Consider the following 25,711-nt stretch of genomic DNA (forward strand, 5'->3'; position numbering starts at 1 on the left):
CTCTTTATTAAATGTGACTATGAATTATTTAATGGCAGTGATGGTTAAGGGAAATATGTATATTTATGAGATGTAAATACTATTAATTTATTGCTGGTGCAGTTTGGAGGGAGGGAAATAGGTTTATTTATTAAATGGGAATACTATTATTTTAATTTTGGGGCTGGAGGAAGGCCTAATTATTAAACATGGGTGCTATTCATTTAACGCTGGGGCTGGTTGGGATTTTCTAAATGTACCCATTTTTGTCCAAATAGGGCCCCCAACATTCCAGGACCTAGACAAGCCGTAACTAAAGGAACCTGCAGCCACAGGTTGTAAAAGTGACAAAAACATGTAGGAGAGAGTAGGAGAGTCTGTGAAATATTCTGATTCTAGTGGGACAATCCCAATTTTTGGTGACTGATCTAGCGCTTTTCACCTGCTAGCCATGCCCCAATGATGCATAGCCATGCCCCCAATGGTATGACCAAACAGACCTGTTTACCATGCTCAACTATAAGGGGGGCCCCATGAAGTTGTTGTACCATGGCTCTGAATTCCTCTTGGCTGCTCTGATATCACCAACACCACGCTAAATTTGGCTACAGATCTTTCCTCTACTCTACTTTGCCTCATGGGACTTCCATAAAGCGACTCTCCTTACAAGCTCAATATAATCCCTCCACAGCTTTAAAGGTCCCCAGACTTGGTAGGACCCTCAACATTAGGCTGGGAGTCATTTATTTGCCCTGTCCCCCACTGTTTCGAGAGGGCTGGAAATCGACTCCACTCCCACTATTGGCACCACAGATTGGTAGGCTGAGGTCTATTTATCTGATCAGTTGCCCAACTCCAGGGACAGATTAGGCCGGCAGAACTAGTGAGGGGCAGTTTTATCGCAGTCGTTCCAGCACTCAAATATTAAATATTTCAATGTCCAGAGATCAACAGTATTGCTGATCACCTCAGCTTAGTGGACAGGGGGAAAGGGGTGATATGGTGGTCCAGGGGTGTTCTACTGTAATAAAATGCAATGTCATCATATATAAAGTTACAAAACGCAGCCCAACACATGCTGCTGGGTCTTTGCTGACTGTTTACCAAGCTGTGTTCAATGTTATATTTTTACGTATATATATATACCTCAAATTTGGTAAAAGGTAGCACACAGTCCAACATAACATCTTCTCCTATACCAAGTCTCATGGGTAAGGTTTCTGTCAACCTATAGTTTTAGGTGGCTAAAGTTCCAATCAGAAAAGTTCATAAAAGTGTTACTCTATTTTTTAAACTACTCTATCATTGGGGGTATCACGACATAAACAAACTACATACAATGACATGAATCTGAAGGTAAAGATGACCCTCACCAAATAAGCTTACAATCTAAGAGGTGTAGGGAACACTTAATACATAAGGTAGAGCAATAACAATTATAGCTGCTTGTGTTAAAAATGTGTGTGGCTATTGCAAGGCAGCAGCATTATCAGCCGAAAACAATAATGCAGTCTTTGGCGAATGGTAGTTCTCTGCCGCTATTTTTATGCGGCATGGTTTGAAAAAGAAGAAACAGCAGAAGGCTGAGACATGAAACATGAATCAGTCACTGCAGAAATCTTAAAATCATTATATCCTGTCAACTATAACTTCCCTTCACCATTTATATTAGCTGTCTCTCCTTCCTCTTCTGGCTCCATAGAAGAGGAAGGACAGGACAAGAATAGTGTAAAAGAGAGAACAGTAAGAGCAAAGTAGGAAGCTATGAGGAGTAGAAGAATAAACTAGTCAAAAGACCAAAGAGAGGAGGGTGATGAGAAATTAAAAGAAGAGTAAGGCAATCATTTGACTTAAGCAACGGAAAATGAATTAAGTGTCAAATATCAAATGACATCTGTAGTTTAGAGAAAAGTTTCTCAATTCTGGACTCCAAGAACCAACAAGCCGCCTTTTGGTATACACAAAAAGCACATAATGATAGGTCATGTAAGTATATAACTTTACTTTATCCTGTTTTATTTATGTATTGCAGGTTATGGTCACTTTGGAATCAAGTAATACATTTGAAATAATTGTTCCAAACAATAATACTGGTACTGTAGCAGGTCAACAGAATGTGACTGTTGCTAGTGAGGGTGCAGCAACTGTGCTGTTTCCGGTAAAACCAAAAGTACTGGGCAACATCACAATCACAGTGAAAGCAACATCAAAAGCCGCTTCTGATGTTTTAACCAAAACAATAATTGTGAAGGTAAGCTATATATTGTACTACAGCTAGTGGAGGTATCATTTAGTGAAGGTAAGCTATATCATATACTACAACTTGTAGATGTGTATTTTAGTGAAGGTAAGTTATTCATTGTACTACAGCGTATAGTTTAAGCATTTAGTGAATGTATGCCGTATAATAATAATTGGAAGGCTAACAGTATAGAGTTTAGAAAAAAATGACCCTAAGTCTTACTGAAACCGAAAATTGCACAAGCACAGTATAAATAAGAAGGACAGGAGCATCGCTCCAGCCCTTCTCTGCTGCGCTAGGAACATCGTTACTAAATGATAAAACTACACGCTTTTAGTTTTATCATTTAGTAGTGTAGTTTTATCATTTAGTAACGATGTTCCTAACGCTTTAGAAAGGGTAACCGCACCAAGTTAGTATATAAAGAAATTATATATATTTTTAACACATCCCCTATATTCCTGATCATACATTTTGCGTCCAGGATTGTCTTAAAACAATAAATAATACTGGAGGGTGCACCCAAATACTCAATATGATCCTAATATCGTAGTAAAGGGAGAAGAAAGAGGTATATATTGAGGCACTCCGGGATATGAATAAATTAAAATATAATTTTTATTGGTGTGTATTAAAATATAGTTCACTATATTTTAATACATACCAATAAAAACGATATTAGGATGTTCCTAACGCAGCAGAGAAGGGCTGGAGCGATGCTCCTGTCCTTCTTATTGATACTGTGCTTGCGCAATTTTCGGTTTCACTAAGACTTAGGGTCATTTTTTTTCTAAACTCTATACTGTTAGCCTTCATTATCATTATTATTATTATTATGATTATTATTATTATTATTATTATTATTATTATTATTATTATTTTGTCACTTCCAATGCATTTGTTCTCACCTGATTGCACACTCCTTCAAAGTAATAGATATAATCAGATGGGTTAGTTTTTGGGTCCGACCTTACTGCAATCGTTAAAGAAACCTGTCTTTTGCACAGTCCACAAACAACTGGAATGCAGCATGTGTCAATCACCCAGTGGGGAGGAGTGTGCAGCCAGCCGGGGAGAGATGGAGAGAAACTCCTGCTTCTCTCATCTCTATGCTCTCAGGCTGGGGCTGATAGACAATTTGTGTGCCTAACGCCATCCTCAGATGGCATTAGGTTTTAAGGGTTGGGAGATAAATTGCTTAGATTGCACAGAGGTCTATTGGGACTGCAGTAACCTGTGGTAAATCTATCATTTCTCCTGCGTTAACCCCTTGATAAATTATTCAATGAGATGTGATGAGATGCAACGACCATTTGAATTTTGCTGCTGTTCTCACCATTTTTCCGCTGATCGCACCTTTGTAAATAGACCCCTTAATTATTAACAATTTCTGAAATACACACAGAAATATAATTGCTTGTATCCAATGGTGACTGCATAAGTTATTTACTATGATATGAGCCAGGAGTGGATGTCCTGAAGAATACGTGACATTTATATTACGTTTTGTATAAGGCATCATTACCATGCACATGGAGTACCGTCATTTTTTAATTGTTTTTTTTTTTTTAAAAGTGTAATTGTAAATAATAATACTATGTGAAAAACATGCCATTTAACTATCCACTTTTATAATTTTCCCCTACAGGCTGAAGGAGTAAAGAACTTGTATTCACAGACAGCACTGTTTGAGGTTCTGACCACTGGAAATTTAAATCACATGATATCAAAGAATTTCTCATTCACTTTTCCTAGTGATGTGGTAGAAGGCAGTGAAGAAGCATTTGTCACAGTTATTGGTAATATTTATTCTTTTACAGTCAAGTGCGGTTCAAAATTTGCCAATATGCCAATGAGGAATATGCCTGCCCATCAAATTGCTTCATCTTTCCCAACCTCCCTCAATGAACTTCACTAAACCCATGCCTGACCATAGCTATTGGTGTCTGTCAAGAAACAAGACTGTTTCACTTCCCTCAACCTCAAATATAAGCTAGTTAATTGGAGACATTCTGCAGGGCTGGCCTCTCTCTGTTGAATTTATTATTATTATTATTATTATTATTATTATTAATCTTTATTTATAGGGCGCACAAGGTATCCGCAGTACCATACAGAATACAGACAGTGGACCATACAGGGTAGACCATACAAAACAATAAATAAAAAATACAAGGACTCCAAAGCTCCAAACATAGCTTACACATTGAAGATGGAGCAGAAGAATAGGTATAGAAACAGAAGGGAAGAGGGCCCTGCTCATGAGAGTTTACATCCTAAAGGGAGGGCAAAAATACAGGAAGTACAATGGGAATTTACAGTACCTACAATGCAGAGAGCTACCAGATAATCACAGCATAGAAATTACGATAAGTGAAAAAGCATGTTTTCTTGTTTTCACATGTAAAAGGGCATGTAACAGCTGGACAAGTGCTGTCCTCCTTATACAGGTTTATGGGTTTAACCTATACCACCTTCATTTATGTAATTTCCTTTTTTTCTCTTAAAATGCTGTGCTGCTTAGTCTTGCTTACGACTTTGCTTATTATGAGTCATAATATCTCTCTTTATTATACCTGTGACTTTTGTGTGTTTGTATGTTTTTATTACATTGGTTTGTACATGGAAGACACAATTTGAGACACACTGAAGGTAAATGCTAGTCTCCACCAGTTCCAAAATGTGTAACAATCAAGTTCTTTTGCAGGGAAAAATAAAAGCCCAGTTCCCCAGGCTAAGCGGGTAACTCCCCCTTCTCCATTTCTTGAGTCTTATATAAATCATATCTACAAATACAAAATCGATTATTTTCATTTGAATGCATAAGCAAGTGCATTCATGCTCCATCTCATACTCAGCAAGGACCTCTCCTGATCCAGCCAGCTCCTCCAATCCGAAGACATCATCATGACCTGAAAATCCATGAGCATCCCCTTAGAAAGTGTGGCAGTCACACACTTGTTGTGGTCCCATATTTTTACACTTGCTTTAACTAGGACAGGATGGAAAAGAGGACAATTGGCAGACTTTGACTGAAAATTAAAAATATGTTTAAAGTTCAAAGCAGGTACTAATGTGTTATTAAATCTAACGTATTTTATTGCTTATAACATTTTAACAGGAGATCTTCTTGGTCCTTCCATAAATGGTCTTCAATCGCTTATCTTGATGCCATACGGTTGTGGAGAGCAAAACATGATTAATTTTGCGCCGAACATTTATATCCTCCTGTATTTAACAGCAACTAAGCAGATTAAAGCAGATATTCAAGAAAGAGCCATACGTTTCATGGAACAAGGTAATTGGATAGAGTACTTAAAATGTTTGTTTCCTTTTATAATATATAAGTAATGTTTCTATTTGGGATGAATTTATCTTAAGTATGTACAGAATTGTCTGTTTATTAGCAACATCTCCCATTCCCATGTAAATGAAAGTTCAATTAATAATAGCATTATAGGTGCAAGTAATGCTATTAACCCTTTCACTGCTAAGGCATTATTTTACTTCTGTTACAACTTTTAGGCTCATCACATTCTGACTTCAATATCGGTATTTTTTCTATGCAGTGCCAACACAAATCATGACTTATTTTTTTAGACCACATTGTAGTTTCAAACAATACCAGTGCAACAGTAGAGACTAATGCATTTTTCATTTTTTACTAAAAAAAATGTTCGGCAAACGGTTGAAAGAAATGGATTGTTATAGTTTTCTGAATAGATGCAAGTCTTTAGCCCTTGCTTATTATGGATGTTGTTTAGTAGCCAATGTCCAAACCAAGTTTCATTCCTGACAAGGAAAAATAAGATCATGCCGTTGCACTGGGCTAAGGAATACAAACTCTTATACAAGTAGAGCAACATTTGAATGTCACTATATATATATATATATATATATATATATATATATATATATATATACAGAGAGAGAGAGAGAGAGAGATTGTTACCAGTCAGGTATACTTGTAACAATGCACAGATAGAGCATGTCTATCTGAGACAAAAGGGGTAATACAGCAGAGTTGGATAGCTTGTGTTTCATGCTAGTCTTCTCAGATGTGCCACGGTCACGTGCACTTTGTATGTGAGTGGGCAGAGCATGCACCACTGGATTTTTCTCCGTATTTCCTCCATTCAGGATATCCCTGCCCTTTCAAGCACCTATAACCTATAAATTGATTGAGCAACTTTCCTTTCTGTTTTGTTTGTGAGGCATGCTCTGCTATCAGTAGCTGATTGTCAGGCGCCGTCCTCGCCGTTCTTCCACTCGGCGGAGACGGACGCCTGTCTCTGCTGCTCAGCCCGGTCGGTTGCCGGGCAGCAATACAGCCGTTCCCCCTCAGTCCTGTTGGGCGCATGCGCACAGGCCCGTCCCGTTGCTAGGCAACGGGACGCTTTTATCGGCACTCGGCGTGCCTGATTCAGCCCTCCAATCCCAGCCTACCTGTCATTATTTAAACCTGGCTCTGGCGCCATTAGGGTGCCAGAGTAACAGATTCCTGCCTCTAGCTCCCATAGTGTTTTGCTCCTTGTTGTGACCCGGCTTCCTTGACCATTCTCCAGTTTCTGCCTCCCAGTTGTGACCCGGCTTGCTGACCATTCTCTATTCTGTGTGCCCCACTGTGTTCCTGAGACCTTGGCTTGTTTGACGATTCTCCTGGATTCTCCCTCTGTACCACGCATACCGATTGGCTTGACCCAGACCGTCTGACTCTTCTTTCACTACATCGGGAACTGACTAGTAGGACCGCGACCTGCGTACCCTGTGCAGCGAAGTCCAAACCTCCTTGCGGGGGTCCCTGGCGAAAACCAGGGGTACGTTAGACTCCGCGCCTATCTGCTCAGTAGCGCCAATACCGGTTAGTATTCCTCTCTATTCGGGCCTGACACTGATAAGGAGTGCTGGTGCTATATTGCCATTTAGAGCAGGCTTGTCCAACCCGCGGCCCAACACGCCTATAAATGTGGCCCAGCAGAGTTTTGGTTGTGGCAAGGGGGCAGCGCTGTTAATGGGAAAAAAAAATGCTGCAAAAAAAAAAGAAAAAAAAGAAAAGAAAATACTTACCTTGCGGTCACGTCCGCTGGCGCTCCGGCTCCCTCCCTGGTCTCCTCCTCCGTGCGGCGCTCGCAGTGCATGTCGGGCATGACATCATCACGCCCGACACCCATTGCGGAGCACAGCAGAGAGGAGTCATCCGCTCAAGAAGAACTATCAGCAGCAGAGAATCGGAGAAAAGAAGAGAAGAGCATCGGATAACAAGCCGATTATAAGGTAAGTTAAGGGGGATTTTTTATTTTTATTTCAAGGGACGCTGACCAGTGCATAAAAATCACCTGGTCCTGGAGCATCACAGACCTTATCTCCCTGCTACATACTTCTACTTGTAATACTAATGAGGCATTATATATTATTCTCTTTGGATTTGCATTTTATTGATATTGCATGGAAACAATACAAAAAGTGATTATAGTATAATAACTAGAGAGGATTTGAACAGGGAGATTGAAAGGTAAGTAGAGGGGGATTTGAAAAAAAAGTGATATAGATATATATATATATATATATATACTATGTTTTCTATGGTTTTTTGGATGGTCAGCTATCGTTAGTGTTAGCGTATTTTATGAGCAGCCCAAACCATCTCGTCGTCTTCCAATGTGGCCCGGGGGAGCTAAAAGGTTGGACACCCCTGATTTAGAGGCTCTTGTGTTACCTCTTGCATGACCCAAAATATATGCATGATCCAAAATTAGGGACACTCATTGATTAGAGTTACGCACACCCTATTAGCAGTAGCGCCGTGATATGGCGGGTGGCTTACCCTGCATTTGCAAATGTGTGCAACTAAGAATTTTGCATTTTCATGTACAAGTACAAATAACAGCTTTGTTACTGGTTAACAGTGGTGTGCAGGGGGATTTTTCCCTGTATATTTTATAACTTAGACAGGACCAATATAAGAACAAACAGAGAAACAAACATTTAAAAAAACTTTGTCAATCACTGTTATACATGGGGTGAAGTTTGAGGGACTGGCATTTAGGGAGTTCTGATGGACAAGTAAGGGGCTCTTGGGGAGCTCTTTAGGGCATGTTTGTTGATCTGAGGGACATGTGGGGAGGTCTTTGGGACATGTGGGTAGGTCTAATGGGAATGTATAGGGCAATAAACACTCTCATTTGTAGAATGTGCAGATTAGAGTGGAAAATGTGTCCTTCGACAAAACAAAGGTAGAAGGTTGGGATGATTTTGCAAAGAGGGGGTGAGGGGGCACTGAGCCTGTTTCATATGTACTGGTCCCCACCAATTCTGATGGCAGCCCTGGGTAGGAGTAGCAAGCATGAAGAAGTGAATTTTGAGGGAGTGTTAGAAGAATTGTAGATTGGGGCAGAGTCGTGTGAGAAGGGGTTGGCAAGAAAGAAATCTTGGAGAAGATAGTGGGAGGAGGTAATGAGAGGTGAAGAGAGGTGTAGGTTAGAGGTAGAGCGGAGTGGTCAGGTGGGGTGTATGATGAGACAAGATCAGAGATGTAAGGGGGAGATGTGTTGGTGAGGGCTTTGTAAGTGAGGGTGAGGAGCTTTAACTGAATTCTGAAACGAATAGCAACAGTGAGAACTAGTGAAGGCATTTACAGGGAGGAACAGAGGAAGAGGAGCAACAGGAGAGGAAGAAGAGCTTAGCCATTCTGGATGGATTGGAAGTTCGAAAGGTGGGAGTCGGGAAGGCCAGTAAGAAGGAGGTGACTTGTACTGACCATTGCAAATGTTAGTAAATAAGCCCTACTGTGTTAAAGTATGCTTTCGTATTAATTTCAATATGTCACTGAAGGCTATGTATGTTTTGTGCTCAGGTTACCAAACGGAATTAACATACATGCGAAATGATGGTTCTTTTAGTGCATTTGGGAATTCTGATAACTCAGGAAGTACTTGGTAAGTGAATTATTTAAATATAAATCCCACATGTTAACAATGTTATGTTCCATGTAAACTTATGAAGAATGATAGCAGTCTGGTAATAAGGTGCAAGTGAACAACTTATTTTTCATGTGCAAAGCAGAGACCTTGTAGGCAGTGTTTTGTAGGCATTACATTTACTGCCATTGTTGTTTGTTAAGTTCTGTCACGTGCTTGAAAAGGAGGTAACTCCCAAATTTTGCCTGTAAATACTTTAATTGAATTTAGGACTTTAAATTAGAAACCAGCAACTTATAGCTTTATGAGCATTATTATTTTGCTAACTAAATCTAAATTACAAGTTGTCTAATATAAAAGACTATTGAACTTTATAAACATATAAGTGAAAGTTCCAGAATTTTAGTAAATGGTCAATATTCGAGATAAAGTTGTGATTGTGAAAGGAGATATTCTCCTACACACAGCAGACTCTGCGGGAAATCTAATAAAGGGTGATTTTGTTCAGCAGTTTCAAATCGCTCAAAATCCTCGTAATTAAATTGTGAATTAACTGGTCAAACTCTCTAACCTACTAAATTTGAAATTGAGGATTTAGCTAGTTTTGTTTTAAAAATATTTTGCTTTTCCCATTCATTTCAGTGGGCCATACATTTCAATGGACTCTCTGTTGTGTGTGCAACATGCAGAAATTACAATGAAATGCCTGAACCAACCACAGCTCTAGTCAGCATGGGGTCCCTATAACCGGCAACAGGCTAGGACAGGGTGGACCAGTCCCACTATAACATGGAAATCCATAGGGTGGGGTCCCACTGACATAGTGGGAACTGTTCTCTGGCCATTTAACACATATTAAAAACATCCAAATTATTTCTTGTGTCTCATGTTTTTTGCCAGGCTTACAGCATTTGTATATAGATGTTTTCTTCAGGCTCGGCCATTTATATACATAAATCCTGATGTTTTAAATGGAACAGTAGAATGGCTGGTCCAATTCCAGGACATTAACACCGGTATATTCTCTGAGCCTGGGCGAGTTATTCACAAGGAACTCCAGGGAGGATTAAATGGCCCCATCACCCTCACTGCTTATATACTGACCTCACTGCTAGAAGATCAATATTACAGTGTAAGTATAACATGAACATAAAGTGGTGCAAACAGATTTCTGTATTTACTATCAATAATTAACAAAGTTAATTATTTGTAAATGTTTATTTAATAAGTAAACAACATGAAAATGAAATTACATTTCCAAAGTAATTACAAAATCAATATTTTTAATAAGGTTCATTGTGTTTAAGTAACCTACTTGAGCACCATACTCAAATGTTATACAATTCACTTGCCTGCCCCACATACTTATAGTTAGTTTCTCTGAATTTAAAGTGTAGAAATAAGTTCTATGTGGCAAGTCAATAGAGATGCACAAAACTGTTTCAAAGTGGTTATTGAACTAGGTGTAATTTCATACGAATTGAACAGGTTCACCCTTGTTTGAACTTCATTGTATAGCATTTATATTTTATTTTCATGTGAACATCGAACTTAAAACACAGTAATGTTCGCTATTGGACATGTACCTATATAAGCTCACACAGACAATTTTTTTTTATAATTTATTTTAGTATATACTTACTAAATCCATACTTACTTGATATATGTGAAATGTGGTTTATTTTAGCACCGTTATGCGTCCAGAGTTCTTAAGGCTGTACAGTATCTTGAGGGGAAATTTGATCAAGGAATTGCCAGCAATTACACCTTGTCAGTTGTTGTGTATGCTCTATCACTGGCCAATAGTACCAGAGCTGAGGCTGCTCTTACCCAGCTTAATGCAAGGGCAAGCATTACAGGTACAGGTGAGTACATAATACATTGATGGATATGTAAAATATGCAACATTTATGTAAACCATAAATGTTTTTCTTTGCCACTTACTTTAGTAAATACATAAAGCTGAGCAACCAAATTAAGTTTTTATACTACAATATTTTATTTAATTTTAACTTTTTCTATGAGTAAGTTAATGTAATATAATAGTTAATACAACAATTTTACCCTTCTGTTGGAGTTATAAAAGTGCACCGGTCACCTAGACACAGTGGAGGTAGCCATCTTGCAGACTGAGCCAATATTCATGCAGAGTACATCCTAGCAATTTATACCCTACATCCTGTTAGAAAACGGGTCCTTAATAAATTGATAGACTGCATTCTAAATCTATGGGCAATGGGTATTCTTTAGTGAAAAGGAGCTGACATATTGTTTGCTTTTGCAAAGTTAAGTATATCAGGAAATTATATAATCTCTGCTTGTCGTTTCTGAATTATGGCACTGTCCTTGTTTTGATACAAAATATTATTTTTTAAACTTTTTTCTGCTTATTTGTACCTTTAAAAGTGGGTATCAAATAGTGCTAAAATTATTATATTGCTTTATGCACATAGGAGGGACAAAGTACTGGTCTTCACCATCTGAAACAGCAAACTACTACTGGCAGCCAAGGACAACAGATATTGAGACAGCAGCGTATGCCCTACTTTCTTACTACCAACAGAACAGAATTGCAGAGGGAATACCTGTCATGAAGTGGCTCAGTGAGCAGAGGAATTATCTTGGAGGATACTCATCTACTCAGGTAGCGAATGTTACATTTTTATAACAAAATGCATATATTGGTCTATTCCTCTTTATTCATGTCATATTTTCACTCAGGTCAGGCACTGTGTTCTAGTTTAGTAAGTGGTATTTCAATTAAGAAGAAAGGGATAACATTGTATTTTGCCCACTGAGTGCAGGACAGTTGGCTTTGATTCTTTAATCAGGGCCACCTCAAGAAAACATGGGACCTGGAGCAAAAATCTGGGGCCCCATAGTGCATATAAATTATAAAATTCTAGATTCATAAGCAAGCGGACGGTAGTAGCACATGGCCATAAAAATATAAACTGTGGTGTTAATATCAATAGCAAATGAGTAGAGAAAAATGCATTACAGCTAAGTGACATTATCACTGAAATATCAATGCAGATTACCCTCTGACCTGTTAAGAAAAGAAGAAGATTTTAGGTAAGTAATTGATAGGGAGACATAATTTAATTATAAATTATGGGACCATATTATTTTGTTATGTAAGCAATAATAATGTATTAATTTATCCAAGCGGACACTACTATTTATTCTAATAGTACTGGGGACATTATCAAATAATTTGTCATATACCAGGAGCAATATTAGTTCATTTATATATTAGAGCAATATTAATTATTTAGCAAAGGGGTATTATGATTTATTTATTTATTTATTTATTTACCTACTTGGAACAGGATTGTTTGTTACTTTAACAAGGGTTCCTTTTGCAGTGCATGCTCTTGTGGCACTACACATGCCAGTATGCACTGTCCCCAGTGGTACTTGTAGTACCACAAGAGTGTGCCCTATATACTAACTATATTACCCTGGTACTCACCGGTCAGCATTGGGCTGGTCACCTCTAGGTGCAGAGGATCGATCAATCTTCTGCCCCCTCACCCATGTAGAGGACTGGGCCTTATGAACCAGAAGTTTAGAAAACGGAAAGGGGACATAATATGTGTGTGTGTGTGTGTGTGTGTATGTATATATATCTATATATATATATATCTATCTATATATCTATCTATCTATCTATATATATATATATATATATATATATATATATATATATATCATACACTTTGGTTTGCCTTTTTGTATATTTCTAGGTTTACAAACCACACACTTAAGCGCTTAATCACCTGCGGTTTGAAAAATCCACAGGTTAGTAAATCTCCCTGTTGGCCTTCAGACAGTATCACTGTCTAAGTTTAATACTATGACCTAACAGGAGAATCAGGAAATGAAGTAGGAAATACAATAATGTTAGTGCAGGCACATTATAATCTTTGATATAATGTTTTATGAATTGTATTTGTACTTAATCATGTTGTCAAAATAGCCACTCATTCACCTGCACTGACAATTTATTGCTTATCTTTCACAAGGATACCGTGATGGCTTTGCAAGCTCTATCCCAGTTTGTGTCGGTGGTGCCCTCTAGTGAAACATCTCTTACAGTGACAGTTACAGGACCGTTTGTACCGAAAGTATTTCATATCAACACCAACCTTTTAGTGTTACAAAGTCAGCAGGTATAGATGTGACTATTTGGCATAGACACATACAAATAGTTACTTTTCAATTGTGTATGTGTGGGTATGTCTGCGTGTAAGTGTGTGTGTGTGTGTGTTTGTGTGTGTGTCTTGAAGGAACCATATGACTTATAATAAACATGTGATTTCTTTGAAAACTAGATTGAAGCTGCCCAGCCACTGTTAATCAATGTCACTGCAGTTGGAAGAGGATTGGCTATTGTCCAGGTATAAATTTGTATTTACACTTGTGTAGACTGGTTTGCATGTTTGCTATGACTGTTGTGTATTTAAGAGAGAATCAATTAATTTACAACATTATTTGATAATGCTGAATGACCATTCAACAGCAAGAACACCAAGAAATGCCTTTATGCCCATATTCTGCAGTTTAAGGTTCTCTGATTTTAAATGATTCTGATCATTCAATATTTGAACTGAGCCTGTCATTTATGAACTGATATCTTTTTGTATTTTATTATATTAAATGTATAAACAACAACCAAAAGCACTCACATTTCCTAACCACATTCACTTACACACACCACTAACTAAGACAAGACATATACAAAGTTTGTTAGTGTTAACCTTCAACAAGTTCTAATAGTTAGTTGTGTCTTAAAAATAACTTCTGAAATTTTAGAGTTAAAGATATGGCACCGGGAATGCAGCCATATCTATTCAATGTAAGTTAATAGTGGTGCACTGTCTTCTATATTAGTGCTATATACAAGGCTCTCTCCAACTCTAACTTATATCTTATATCCCTTATATCTCTAACCTCCTCTCCATTCACACTCCTGCCCACTCCCTGCGCTCGGCCAACGACCGCCGCCTCTCCTCCACTCTTATCACCTCTTCCCACTCCAGAATCCAAGACTTTTCCCATGCAGCCCCCCTTCTCTGGAACGACCTCCCTCGTTCCATCCTTCTCTCTCCTACTCTGTGCTCTTTCAAACGTGCACTCAAAACTCACCTCTTCCTCAAAGCCTACCAACCATCTACTTAACCCCCATCTCCTCCCTTAGCTCGTCCTCCCTTCTCTCCTCTTGCCTCAACTGGCTCCTCTTGTGCCTGGTCTGTTTACCCTCCTTTAGGATGTAAGCTCGTATGAGCAGGGCCCCCTCCCCTCCTGTCTCCATACCTGTTCTTCCGCTCCGTCTATACTGCATATGACTAGCCGGAGTTTCTGAAGTATTGGTACTTTTTGTTCATTGTTCTGTATGGTTTCACCATGTATAGTCTACTGTTAGTACTGTGTGCGGCGCTGCGGATACCTTGTGGTGCCTAACAAATAAATGATAATAATAATAATAATAATATACTCCTGCAACGATATGGGTGGGGGGGGGGGTTGCACTTATACATCCTGGCATAAAAAGCTGAAAAGGTGTGCCATCCTGGCCCCAAACCAGTGCTTCTATTTCACAATGAACTGCCTACTGACAGTACATAGTTCTTTATTTGTTTTAAGTGGAGAAAGCCCCCTTTATATTACAAATGTCTGCTAAGCATTTATTGAGCACATTTTATGGAAGATGACTGAGCCAGTAGAAACCTTCAACGTGCACTGGAAGTGGACATAAAGAACAGCCGGGGATATAGGACCTTCTCAAGGCTAAAGGTTAACAGAGAAACAGCAAGAACGTTAGATTGAGCCATAAGCGCAGGGGCAGGCTGTGCTGGGAGGCAGAAGGGCATCTGCCTCCCAGGCCGGTCCCATAGTGGGACCGGTTTGGGTTGGGTCACTGGGCCACCTGCATTTTTTTTCCTTTAAAATGATCCTAACAGGCTGCTGAGACAAGTCTTCCCCCCGGGCTAAAATTTGCCAGCCCTCCCCTACATAAGCACATGTCTAAGTTGAATGTAATTGAAAAACATGGAATGTGGGAGAGAAATATACAGTATAAGTAAGGGCCATATATATTTGACCCCGTGTTGGTGAACATATATGATAATTGTAAATGAACAAGAGTTCTGGCAAAAGAATAATTGACAAAATTATACATTTTTGTTTTTCACAGCTTAATGTAGAATATAACCGAAAGGCATCCGCAAGAAGTAGGAGAAACACTCCTGTGTCAGAAGCATTAAAATTAGATATGACAGTGAAAGAAAATTCAAGTAACATTCAGAAACTTTCTGTGGATGTATGCATGAGGTAATACCTCTCACATTCTATGCTTTCCCCGTCGTTTGTGAATCATTATGGCTAACCTTTATTGACTGATGTAGTGAGACTATATTCAGCAGTTGGCATAAACACCAGCTGGACCAAGATTACTGATTTACTAGTGTTGAAAATTTGTGGAGTATATCAGCATATTTGCCAACCATCAGTAAATTTATTGAGATTCCTTAAAAAAAGAGTGAGAAAAATTGTCACGAACTGGCTCCCAGCTTACGTGACTTTGGTGTCACACAAGGCTTCTGGCTACCCACAGGTTAGCAAAGCCCACACCAGCAATTAAAGGGTTAACTCGTCACAACTACAGACTGTTATACAAATGTTAATGCAAGCACACACTAGGCTTGTTAGTCAAATGTATTAACAAATCACACACTGGCATTCAAAGGGTTAACTTGGTTGAGCTATATTCTTCTTAACAGGCTAATGGATTTGTTAGAGTATCAAGGGTGCCTCTTATTAAATTTATAGATTTAATATACAAAGGTACAGGCCATTTAGATATAAAAAACAATAAACAACTGAAATGACATACACAAGCAAAACAGTTTAAAATAAAAGGGATTACATTCAGAGTATAACTTACATGAGTCGTATAATCTGTGCCATGGGAAATTGGATTGGAAGATGGACAGTTTATCAATGTGGATTGATATTCCCAAAAGACTGACAATTTGTTGTAACCGGTCTCAGCTTTTTAAAGACACTTCCACACTTGTCCCCACCTCTAGGGGTTGTGGCCTGTGACACTTTTTTCAATCACCATTTGCATGTTGCTTGATTTACTACCCAATTCTGCTATGTGACCTAAATTTTCTGTGGAGCGTCACACAGACAATTTTATTATTAATAGATCCCCAATGAAGTTACCTATCTATTGATACCAAACAAGCCTAGGTACACAGTGTAAGTTTGAGCTTATACTCTTTTACTCAACTTCTCTGTGTGGCAGAATTCTTAATTTGACATATGAGTTGCCCTTCATCATGCTATTGAGGATTAAGTGTCATATTTTAAAACTGAACTATTTTTGTCTATATAAAATATAGCCAAGTCAGCACATGGTCTCTTTGAGCCAGACACCATGCTGAGCAGTTCCTAAAAGTCTATTCAGGTGTCAAAACTCCATCCCAGGCCAGGATATATCTCACCTCAGGGGTCTTTGAAGCTGCTACAGGTGACACTGCTATCTTCTAACACTGAGATGTGCATAGTCACCGATTACATACACAAAAGACATTCTGATTTCCCATTTTCCACTTTAGTAGCTCAATTTATCAATGGATTCATTTGATATATCATATTTACACTGCAGTTATGATTTAGTCCTTATTCCCCACAATTATAGGATGGGTTAACCCTTATAAATAACTGTAAGTTCTCTATGTTCACGACAAAAATAGAAAACAGATATCAGCAAAAAATACTACATCTCTCACACTTCTTAGTGACTACAACAATGGCTGTGGTCATCTGTTTCAGCTATGAATTAGAAGCCTATATAGAGATTTTTTTTATCTCTATGAAGACATTTTGGTGCCAGTGCAGTGCACATGGTCTTCTTAGTAAGGAGAATGGAGCAGTGAAAGCCGAACAATGCTGGCAATAGGGGCTAACATTGAAATAAATCTAACTCTATGCTTCTAGACTTCATAGCTGTCTCATACTTTGTATCATACCTTATAGAGAACACATTATATCTATATTACGGGAGAGGTAGACTATTAAGTTTTGCGATACATTTCTTGGATTGCACTAACTGATTTAAAGTGTTTATGGTAAGAATAATTTTTAAATAATTTATTTTACTTTTGCCTTTTCCCTGCATAAAGCTTTATAGTGCTTTCATATTAAATAAATGACCTCCAACACTTTCACATAGTGTATATTATTTTGGTGTCTCACACACAGTATGAGGCAGGTAAGGGTGTTCAAGGGTATACAATTATTTTATCTGTTACATATATACATGACTGTTTAGCAGGAAATTAGATTATGATATGATCAATAATGTTATGATGTGATTAATTATGTTGTCCTTGTGTAATAATTCATTGTAAACAGTCATGCCCTAACTGCTTACTTGATTGTTTTCTGCTCTCAGCTACCTGGGTGAAGATAAAGAGAGTGGCATGGTGATCCTAGATTTTGGTTTTCTTAGTGGATTTAAATTAAGTCCTGAAGGTATCCCCACAAAGGAGCCTCTTAAATTGGTGGAGCCAAAAGATGATAAAGTGTACCTGTACTTTGATTCAGTAAGTAACCCCCCATTACATAACCCCCACAAAAAAGCAGTGTGTATATATATATATATATATATATATGTACACACCAGATAAACAGACATGTAAGGCTTATCTCATATATCACTTTGGTCCAGCAGAACTCTAGTCATAAAGAAACACTCCAGTCATGAAATAGAAAAAATACAACCAACTAGTGTAAAATCTTTAATTCCCCAAGACTTAATCACATATGAGTCCCCCTTAGGGAGTCCTGTGGAGATCAAACAGCTCTGGGTGCTGCTATGTTTTAGTTCTAGCATCTTGGCCTTAGCAGTGGTTGCTAGGCAAGCGCTCATAGGTCATCAGGTCATCAGTCTGTCTCAGGTCATCAGTCTGTCTCCAGACTTGTCTGTCTCTTCTGTAGTGCTTGAGGGTAGACAAACTGAACAAGGACCTTTTTCCATCTGGGATTTGACCATTATGACTATTAATGCAAGTCTTCAGGGATGAGGATCTGTGCAGAGAGGAAGCAAAACACCCCATCAATGTTCTAGAACACAGAGCAATTATAAACAATCTGACAAGGGCTCAATTTTTTCCCAGGAGCAGACCAGACAATGCCATGGATTCTTCTAGCGTCTTCCATAATAATGAAATGGGTAGAAAGATATGTCCCGGCAATATCTGCAGTATACATCCCTAGGGTGAAGAATATTGTTGAAAAGTCGGGTCAGCCGGAGGCCGACATGATGGGAAAACAGTACCTGGAGTGAACTCATGCAAATACGGGGAGAACATACAAACTCCACCCAGACAAGGCCATGGTGGAAATTGAACCCATGACCCCAGTGCTGTGAGGCAGCAGTGCTGCCCATGGTAGAGACAGTGTGGATGCTTCCGCTAAGGGCGGATTTTCTAACTCTGGGTCCATTTCTACAACAGGACCTATCTCACCTAACTTTAACAACATGACAGTTGAAGCCAGGATTCTGAGGGCTAAACTTTCCAGAGGTAGCTATTCAAACCATATAGAAGATCTGAAAGCATATGTCAGCTAAAAACTATCATAGGTCTTGTAAAACATAATGTTTGGTGCAAATGCAAAGTTTTTCAGAATTCCTACTTAAGGCTCTCATGCTTCCTTTCTTTTTATAGGACTGTCTTGACCGTGGCTTCAGACTTAGTTCTCTTAAGGTACTGGTCTCGGCCTTGTCTATATATTTTCTGAAGAAGTTGGCCCTTATTCCAGAGTTTCAGATCTCCTTGCTAGGAGTTTTTACATGTTCAACCACTGTATGTTTCTCCTACAGTGCCATGGGACCATAATCTGGTTATTTCAGGGCTTTAGCTTCCACTGTTTGAGCCCTGACAATCAATTGAGCTCAAATTTCTCACTTGGAAAATGGTTTCTCTACTTACTATCTCTTTAGCCACGTGGGTCTCAGAGTTGGTAATGATTTCCTGCAGGTCTCTTTACCTAATATTTCATGAGGACAGGATGGTTTTACGTACTATACCTTTGTTTCAACCTAAGATGGTGTCTAGTCCGGGTTCCACCTGAACAATGATATTGTTATCCCTTCTCTGAAGAAATCTGGATCTTCAGGTCATCAAGACCAGCATTTTTTTCCTTCCTGCTGGATGAAGTCAGATCTTTAATGGTTTATTTGGACAGGACCTCATATGTATGGAAGACGGATTCCCTTCCATTTCTTTACGACGGGCAGAAGAGAGGTTGGCCGACAAAAATGCAGATTATTGCTAGGTGGTTAGGTGGCTAATTAACAACTCATGCTTATAATAACTCTGGGAAGCCAGTTCATTAAAATATCTCTACTCACTCTACAAGAGCAGTGAGTGCTTACTGTGTGGCAATGCATTTGTTTTATAAACATCATGTCCATTGCATATTTTTAATCTTGCATGTTTTTTCCTTAGCTGACGAACAATGAGGTTTGTGTATCTGTTCCTATGGTCCGTTTTGCAAAAGTTGCAGGATCTCAAGATGCTGTGGTATCAATTTATGAGTATTATAACCAAAGTAAGTACAGACATATACAAATATTGCATGTGCTTAGAGCATGGTGTATTGAATTTAAGCAACAACAATGCAGCACTTCATTACATTCAGTTAAGATGTCCATTAAATAAACAAAAAAAACACATTTGTACATAAAAATGCATTATTCATCTACATTTTTGCACTTTTGTAAATTACCATTAATAAGTGACCTTATGTTCCTATAACTGTTTTACTTTATTTGCTGCTCAAAATTAAACATGGGATCCTCTAGTATGAGCAAATATCAGGTAATTTGGATGTCCTAAATTTTCAGTTTAAATTTTGAGGAACCCTATGTATATGTAGACTTAAGACTTTTAGGTGCTTTACCATTCACAAAAGGTCTACTTTAAAGTGAACCCCTCTGTATAACTAACTAAATAATAGGACCGGAACCTCCTACAGTCAGCACCACTAACATGTCTACACTACAAATACAAGTGCAGGTAGTCCAAAACTTTCTTCCACCTACTTATTAGAAATAGAGATGTTCGACAAGCTACAGATTGATTCTCCAAACGGTTAGATTAGTCAGTTCTAAAATTTAGAATTTCTATCACTTTCTACAAGCAGAAGCAATTATTATTTTGTTCTGGTTTTTGGAACACACTGGAGGTCTCGGGAAAGAATATGCTAGTTCTCTATGTAGAATTTTGCTCTTTTCCTTTTCTGATATGCTAGAAATCATAGACCATTGGTAAATAAAAGGTGTGATTGATCTTATAGTAGATAAATGCAAGTAAACTAGTAACAATAAGGTCCAGAATAATAAATGCAAAGTTCAGCAGCCCTACAATAAAACCAGTATAGCTCTAACAATAGACATTTCTCCTGTTTAAAAGATTTTAACTAACTTTTTGATAATGTCAAGCTGTAGATTGCTGAGAGAGGGTATGAAAGTAGATGTTAGTGCTACAATTTATTCATATGCAAAGACAAATTCTTAATGATTAATTTATTTGCATTTATGTTTAAAAAAAAATAATTATTTTAATTTCAGGAAACACAGCAACACGGACATATAATTCCTTGACAATGAAAAATATATCTTATTGTGTCTTCTGTGGAGTGAACTGCACTCAGTGCAAATCGAACGTGCCACTGAAAACTCAGACAAGCAGTGTCACCGCACCAACATTCTCCATGCTGTGGTTCTGCATGGTTTTACTATGTTATCTTTTGTAACCAATATTTTACCATATCATTACTAACATGTTATTTTACCATTCTGAGAGCATTGAACATCATTCAAATTATGTTACTACAGATTTACTGGCGTTTATTTTTTCTCTGCACTAAAATACTTGCAATTGCACTTATGCTATAAATAGGGTATGTTAATATGGTAGTGACAATGTGACAAAGATGGGGTTTATGGTTAATATGTCTAATGACAAGGTTGTGAGCTTCTGGGACATAAGATTTGTTGTCGTAATCATTTCTAGATGTATATATATATATGTATGTATATATATATATATATATATATATATATATATATATATTTAAAATAATAATTGGGTGTATTTTGCCAAAGTCATCTATTCTGCCCGCTAATCCAAATCTCATGTGTAAATAAAAAAGCTTCTCTGTCTTCTGTTGCATTACTCTTTTTTTTAGGTGTTTTCATAAATGGAAGGATGAAATAATACCACAGGGTAGGCACAAACTGAAGTCCCCCACTGATGTTCAATACACATTAGAGTTCCCATCAATGTGCAGTGTACATACAGACTCATCTCATGTTATCCAACTCGCAATTAGACATTAAACAGAATACAATGACATTCAGATATAATTAGTGATCAAAAGTAGAAATTTAGAAGTGGATGTATTGTAAATATAACACTATTGAATTAAAATACATATATTAAGTGCTAGCATTTAATGTGTTTTCTCATTTTACTAGTGTTAAAAAGCATCTAAAATTAGGTCTATGTGTCCACCACCTCTCCCATGTCACACACGCATAAATGGGACACACACATGCATGGAACATTTAAAATTCTCTAGGTGTTAGCGTTCTATCTATGGAGTAGTTGAAATATCCTTATATGCTGCCAACTGCCCTCCGTCTGTTTATCGGCTAACTTCAACCAGCAGGTATAATGATCAATATCTCGAGATAGGATGCATTTTCTAACACCGCTTATCATAGGAATAGAAAATCTATTATCGCCGCTAATTACCATTAAAATAGCCAAATGACACTGGCTGGCAGCAGAAAAAGGAGCCTTTGCAGGGGGAAGCTATTTGGCAAATAGCCGACATAGTGTCTCTATCTTGTCATCATTTAGTTAACCTCTGTATCTTCTAATTTATTGTCAGTACCACCTGTTTTATTTGAGATACAAATATCACATCAAACATGTAAATTTTGAACATGCAAATTTTGTTAGTATTGTTAGGAAAAGCCAAAAGTCCATCAAGTGCATTATAAATTTATTATAAACTATAGCTGTTGTGATCCAGAGGAAGGTAGCTGTCAGTCCATTAAACCAATTTTTCTGCATCACGGAGAGTTCTATATCTAATACAATATATCTATCTATCTATCTATCCATTTATTTATTTAAATCAGGGATACTCTGCACTCTCCGAGTACATGATTAATTCTGTACTAACTACTTGATCAGCTTAACATATATTGCAATATGTGGAACTAACATTCCCTGTTTTTAATATAGAAAAGTAGTTAGTACAGCATCAATTATGTATTTGGAGAGTGCAGAGAATCCCTGTCTTTTGTCTATACAATGTGGACAACCGCCTCTTGTAGCCTTCTACTTTTTGCTATTAAATCTGATTGTGCGTTGGAACCACAGAAATCGCAGCGGACAATGTTTATTGGTAAGCGATGAAATAACTTTAATAATTTGGGGGCTCTGAGTGGTGAGATCACGCTACTGGAAGATTTAGCAAAGCCTACGGATTTCGATTCCTCAATAAAGGGTGGAGGACTCGTCATATACGGGTAGGAACGCAATGTGTTCAAGGCCTGTTTATCATTCTGTTTTGTGAAACCGAATGTCCAAGGAGCGCTGATTAGAACCCAGGGACAAGAAATAAAAATTATTTATTTTTGATGTCATTGTGTGATTTAATGTGATTTGTTTTGCATAGCGTACGCAGTTCCTGTATTGTTGCCACGTGTTTAATCGGTTATTTTGATAGATAGTCCTATTTTATTTTATAGTGAAATGAATTGTTAAAACCTCTGAAAAGTAATTATAATCATTTGGGAAAGTATTTTTCTGTGCAGATAACAAAGGTGTATGTGTATGTGAATTGTGTAATTGTGAAAGTACTGGTTAAGGCAAAGGTTCTGTTGAGAAAACAGGGTATAAAAGTTCACATCTGAGACGTTCTGTTGAGAAGACGGTTTAAAAATTGATGTTGTGGTATATGTACGTGTTATATACGAAAACAGGGTTTTCATCATAATCCCAATTGTAATTGCATAAGCTTGCAGATAATTAGTACCTGCAGGTCGTGCGATTGGACCGCAAGTGTGGCATACGCACGTGATGGTGAAATTGTGGATGTTGGAGAGGAAATTCACTGGAAAGGCTGATAATCTTCAATATTTAGTTCTTCCAGTTCTAAAGTACTCGAACAGGTGTGCTGGAAAGGCAGGATATTGCACTGTTGATATTTCTGTTCACCCAGTTTCTGTATTAGGGATCCTCACTGTGTAAGCTTATCATCGCATGAATTGTTAAGTTGTACCCAATTGAGAAGAAGTGAGTGGAACGCAGCTTGTGTAGTTCGTCCACGGCCACCACAAATCTCACACCGGAGTTTTTGCATTGTGTAACATTGGAAAATTCTGTTTCCACATGGGTGCTAAGCAAACGTGTGTGACAGACGTACAGGTCAAAGCAGGACTGATAGGGTCTGCTAGGTATATAATGTTTAAGAAATATGGTACGTACGCAATGGCGTACTGTGATAAGTGGGTCAAGATGACCAATGAGTGTGTGAAACCGTTTCCCAAGGTTGGTACTTTCGATCCAGAGGTACTAAATACTGTTAAAGATAAAATCTGTTTAATAAAGTCTTTAAAACTGAGAATTAAATACAATGACTGTTTAAAACTGTGGCAACAGGAAGGGAACACGTGGCATGGTAACATTTGCGTACCAGAAGGAAGCATTGTGAAGTCATATGTGGGTGGGGCAAAAGTACAGTCGATACCAAAAATTATATAAATAAAACAAGCCATTTATATCCAATGTTAAGCAGTTTTAAAGGTAATGTTTCTGAAGAAAATGATGAACCTACTGTTATTTCAGCCATTGCACATTCTATTAACGTGCAAGAGGTACCACGCAGGCAAGGAAAGGGAGTGGTCCCACCAGCAGGGGCAGCGGCTGATATTAGTGAGAGTAGTGTAGAGGTTAATAGGCGAGGGAACATTCATTGTACTGAAACAGTAATCCAAGCAATTAATCCAGAATGTAGCGATTTGGTGGGATTACATCCTGTCCGCACAATAGCAGTTCCCAATGCGAAAGCGGACAAAGATGGTGTAGTTCCTGTAAAACATGTAGCAATGTATTGCCCATGGACTAGATCTGAGCTGCATTCAATTATGTCTGATTTCCCAGACCCAAGGAAAGATTTGGCCAAATGTCAGAAATTTGTTAAAGACTTAGATAATGCACATGAGCCAACTAATAAAGATTGGCAAGGGGTATTGAGGGCCTGTCTTCCTCCCAATACTGACATACAAAAGTTTATTAAGGATTGTATGTTGGAGGAAGATAAGTCCTTAACAGATGATGATAATCTAGAAAATATTAAACGCATAACTCTGCAATTGGGTATATATTTTCCAGTAGTAGTGGACTGAAGCAAAATTTTTACTAGCAAACAAAAAGATAGTGAAACTGCAGCAGATTATTTTTCTAGAGCTCTGGCAGCAATGGCCAAATAAACTGGCTTATCAGAAATAAAGGACGATGTGCACTACAGGGAAGTAGCAGTTTCAGTCTTAAATGATGGCCTCAAGGAAAGTTTGAAAATCAGGGTGCAAACCTCATTACCTACCTGGAGAGAGATCACAGTAGATGCTCTCAGGGAGTTAAACTCCGAGCTCTAAAGGTATATATGTTCCATAGGAAAAGAAAATTGTTTCTAAGATTGTGACTCTCTTTTATGGTAACCTGACATATCCACAGACAGTGTGGCCATACGTAAAGGGGGACATACATTACAGAACAATGAAACGTACTACTGAGATCCTGCAATAAAATCTTTAAGGTGATAGTTTTGTGCACTATCAAAGGGTGTAAGTCAAATATTTGGATGAAGTAAATCAAATTGATTAATGTTGTTTTACCGTGCGATTGCGATTAGTACGCCACGTGTTATGACGCAATCACACAGATAAATAACGCACACATACACTTACACTCACACATTCTCTTGTAAATAGTTCACCTTAAAATAAGTCCAACACACCGTCGTTTATAGTCAGATTTAGTAGGATTTATATTTAAATATAATAATGTTAAAAGCACTTTATTGAGATCTAAGGTTCAGGATACATGAAACATATCATGTTTGGCATCATTCTAATCCCCTATTTATCCTCAGACGTCTGCTTCTATCGGCTAAGAGATCGCACCTTGCGCATGTGAGTTATGGATTATAGGGAATAAATGATCAGAATGATATTGTGTGTGTAATGCAAATAGACCAGTTTGAAACAGCTTTTCGGCAGGAAGATGAGTGTGCATCTGTTGGAGAGCTGACCCCCACCCTTGTTGGACATCGTTTGAACTGACCAATGACCTGCATTTCACTGGACTGTCCTTAAGCTTGATCCAATGGAAACATGCCAAATCATCTCTATTGTTTTCAATGTAACACCAACTGTATGTAGGCAGGAGCTCTGGGACCAACAGACAATCTTCTT

General features: G+C 38.1%; 1 protein-coding gene across 2 annotated transcripts in view; it reads left to right on the top strand.

Annotated features, from left to right (window-relative positions):
• Positions 1-21,382, top strand: part of LOC142144142 (CD109 antigen-like) — a 78,913-nt gene extending 57,531 nt beyond the window's left edge. The window contains exons 21-33 of one of the 2 annotated variants that reach the window (XM_075202631.1): positions 2,012-2,230; positions 3,870-4,020; positions 5,343-5,519; positions 9,075-9,156; positions 10,039-10,270; positions 10,826-11,003; positions 11,592-11,782; positions 13,167-13,313; positions 13,476-13,541; positions 15,338-15,474; positions 17,606-17,756; positions 19,665-19,767; positions 20,789-21,382. In XM_075202631.1, the coding sequence (XP_075058732.1) occupies positions 2,012-2,230; positions 3,870-4,020; positions 5,343-5,519; positions 9,075-9,156; positions 10,039-10,270; positions 10,826-11,003; positions 11,592-11,782; positions 13,167-13,313; positions 13,476-13,541; positions 15,338-15,474; positions 17,606-17,756; positions 19,665-19,767; positions 20,789-20,973 (2,019 nt within the window). In that variant the 3' untranslated portion in view covers positions 20,974-21,382. The remainder of the gene's footprint in view (positions 1-2,011; positions 2,231-3,869; positions 4,021-5,342; positions 5,520-9,074; positions 9,157-10,038; positions 10,271-10,825; positions 11,004-11,591; positions 11,783-13,166; positions 13,314-13,475; positions 13,542-15,337; positions 15,475-17,605; positions 17,757-19,664; positions 19,768-20,788) is intronic. The other variant, XM_075202632.1, reaches the window with a different exon arrangement.
• Positions 21,383-25,711: the final 4,329 nt, after the last annotated feature.

This window comes from Mixophyes fleayi, chromosome 3 (assembly GCF_038048845.1).
Source record: "Mixophyes fleayi isolate aMixFle1 chromosome 3, aMixFle1.hap1, whole genome shotgun sequence".
Classification (NCBI taxonomy): domain Eukaryota; kingdom Metazoa; phylum Chordata; class Amphibia; order Anura; family Limnodynastidae; genus Mixophyes; species Mixophyes fleayi.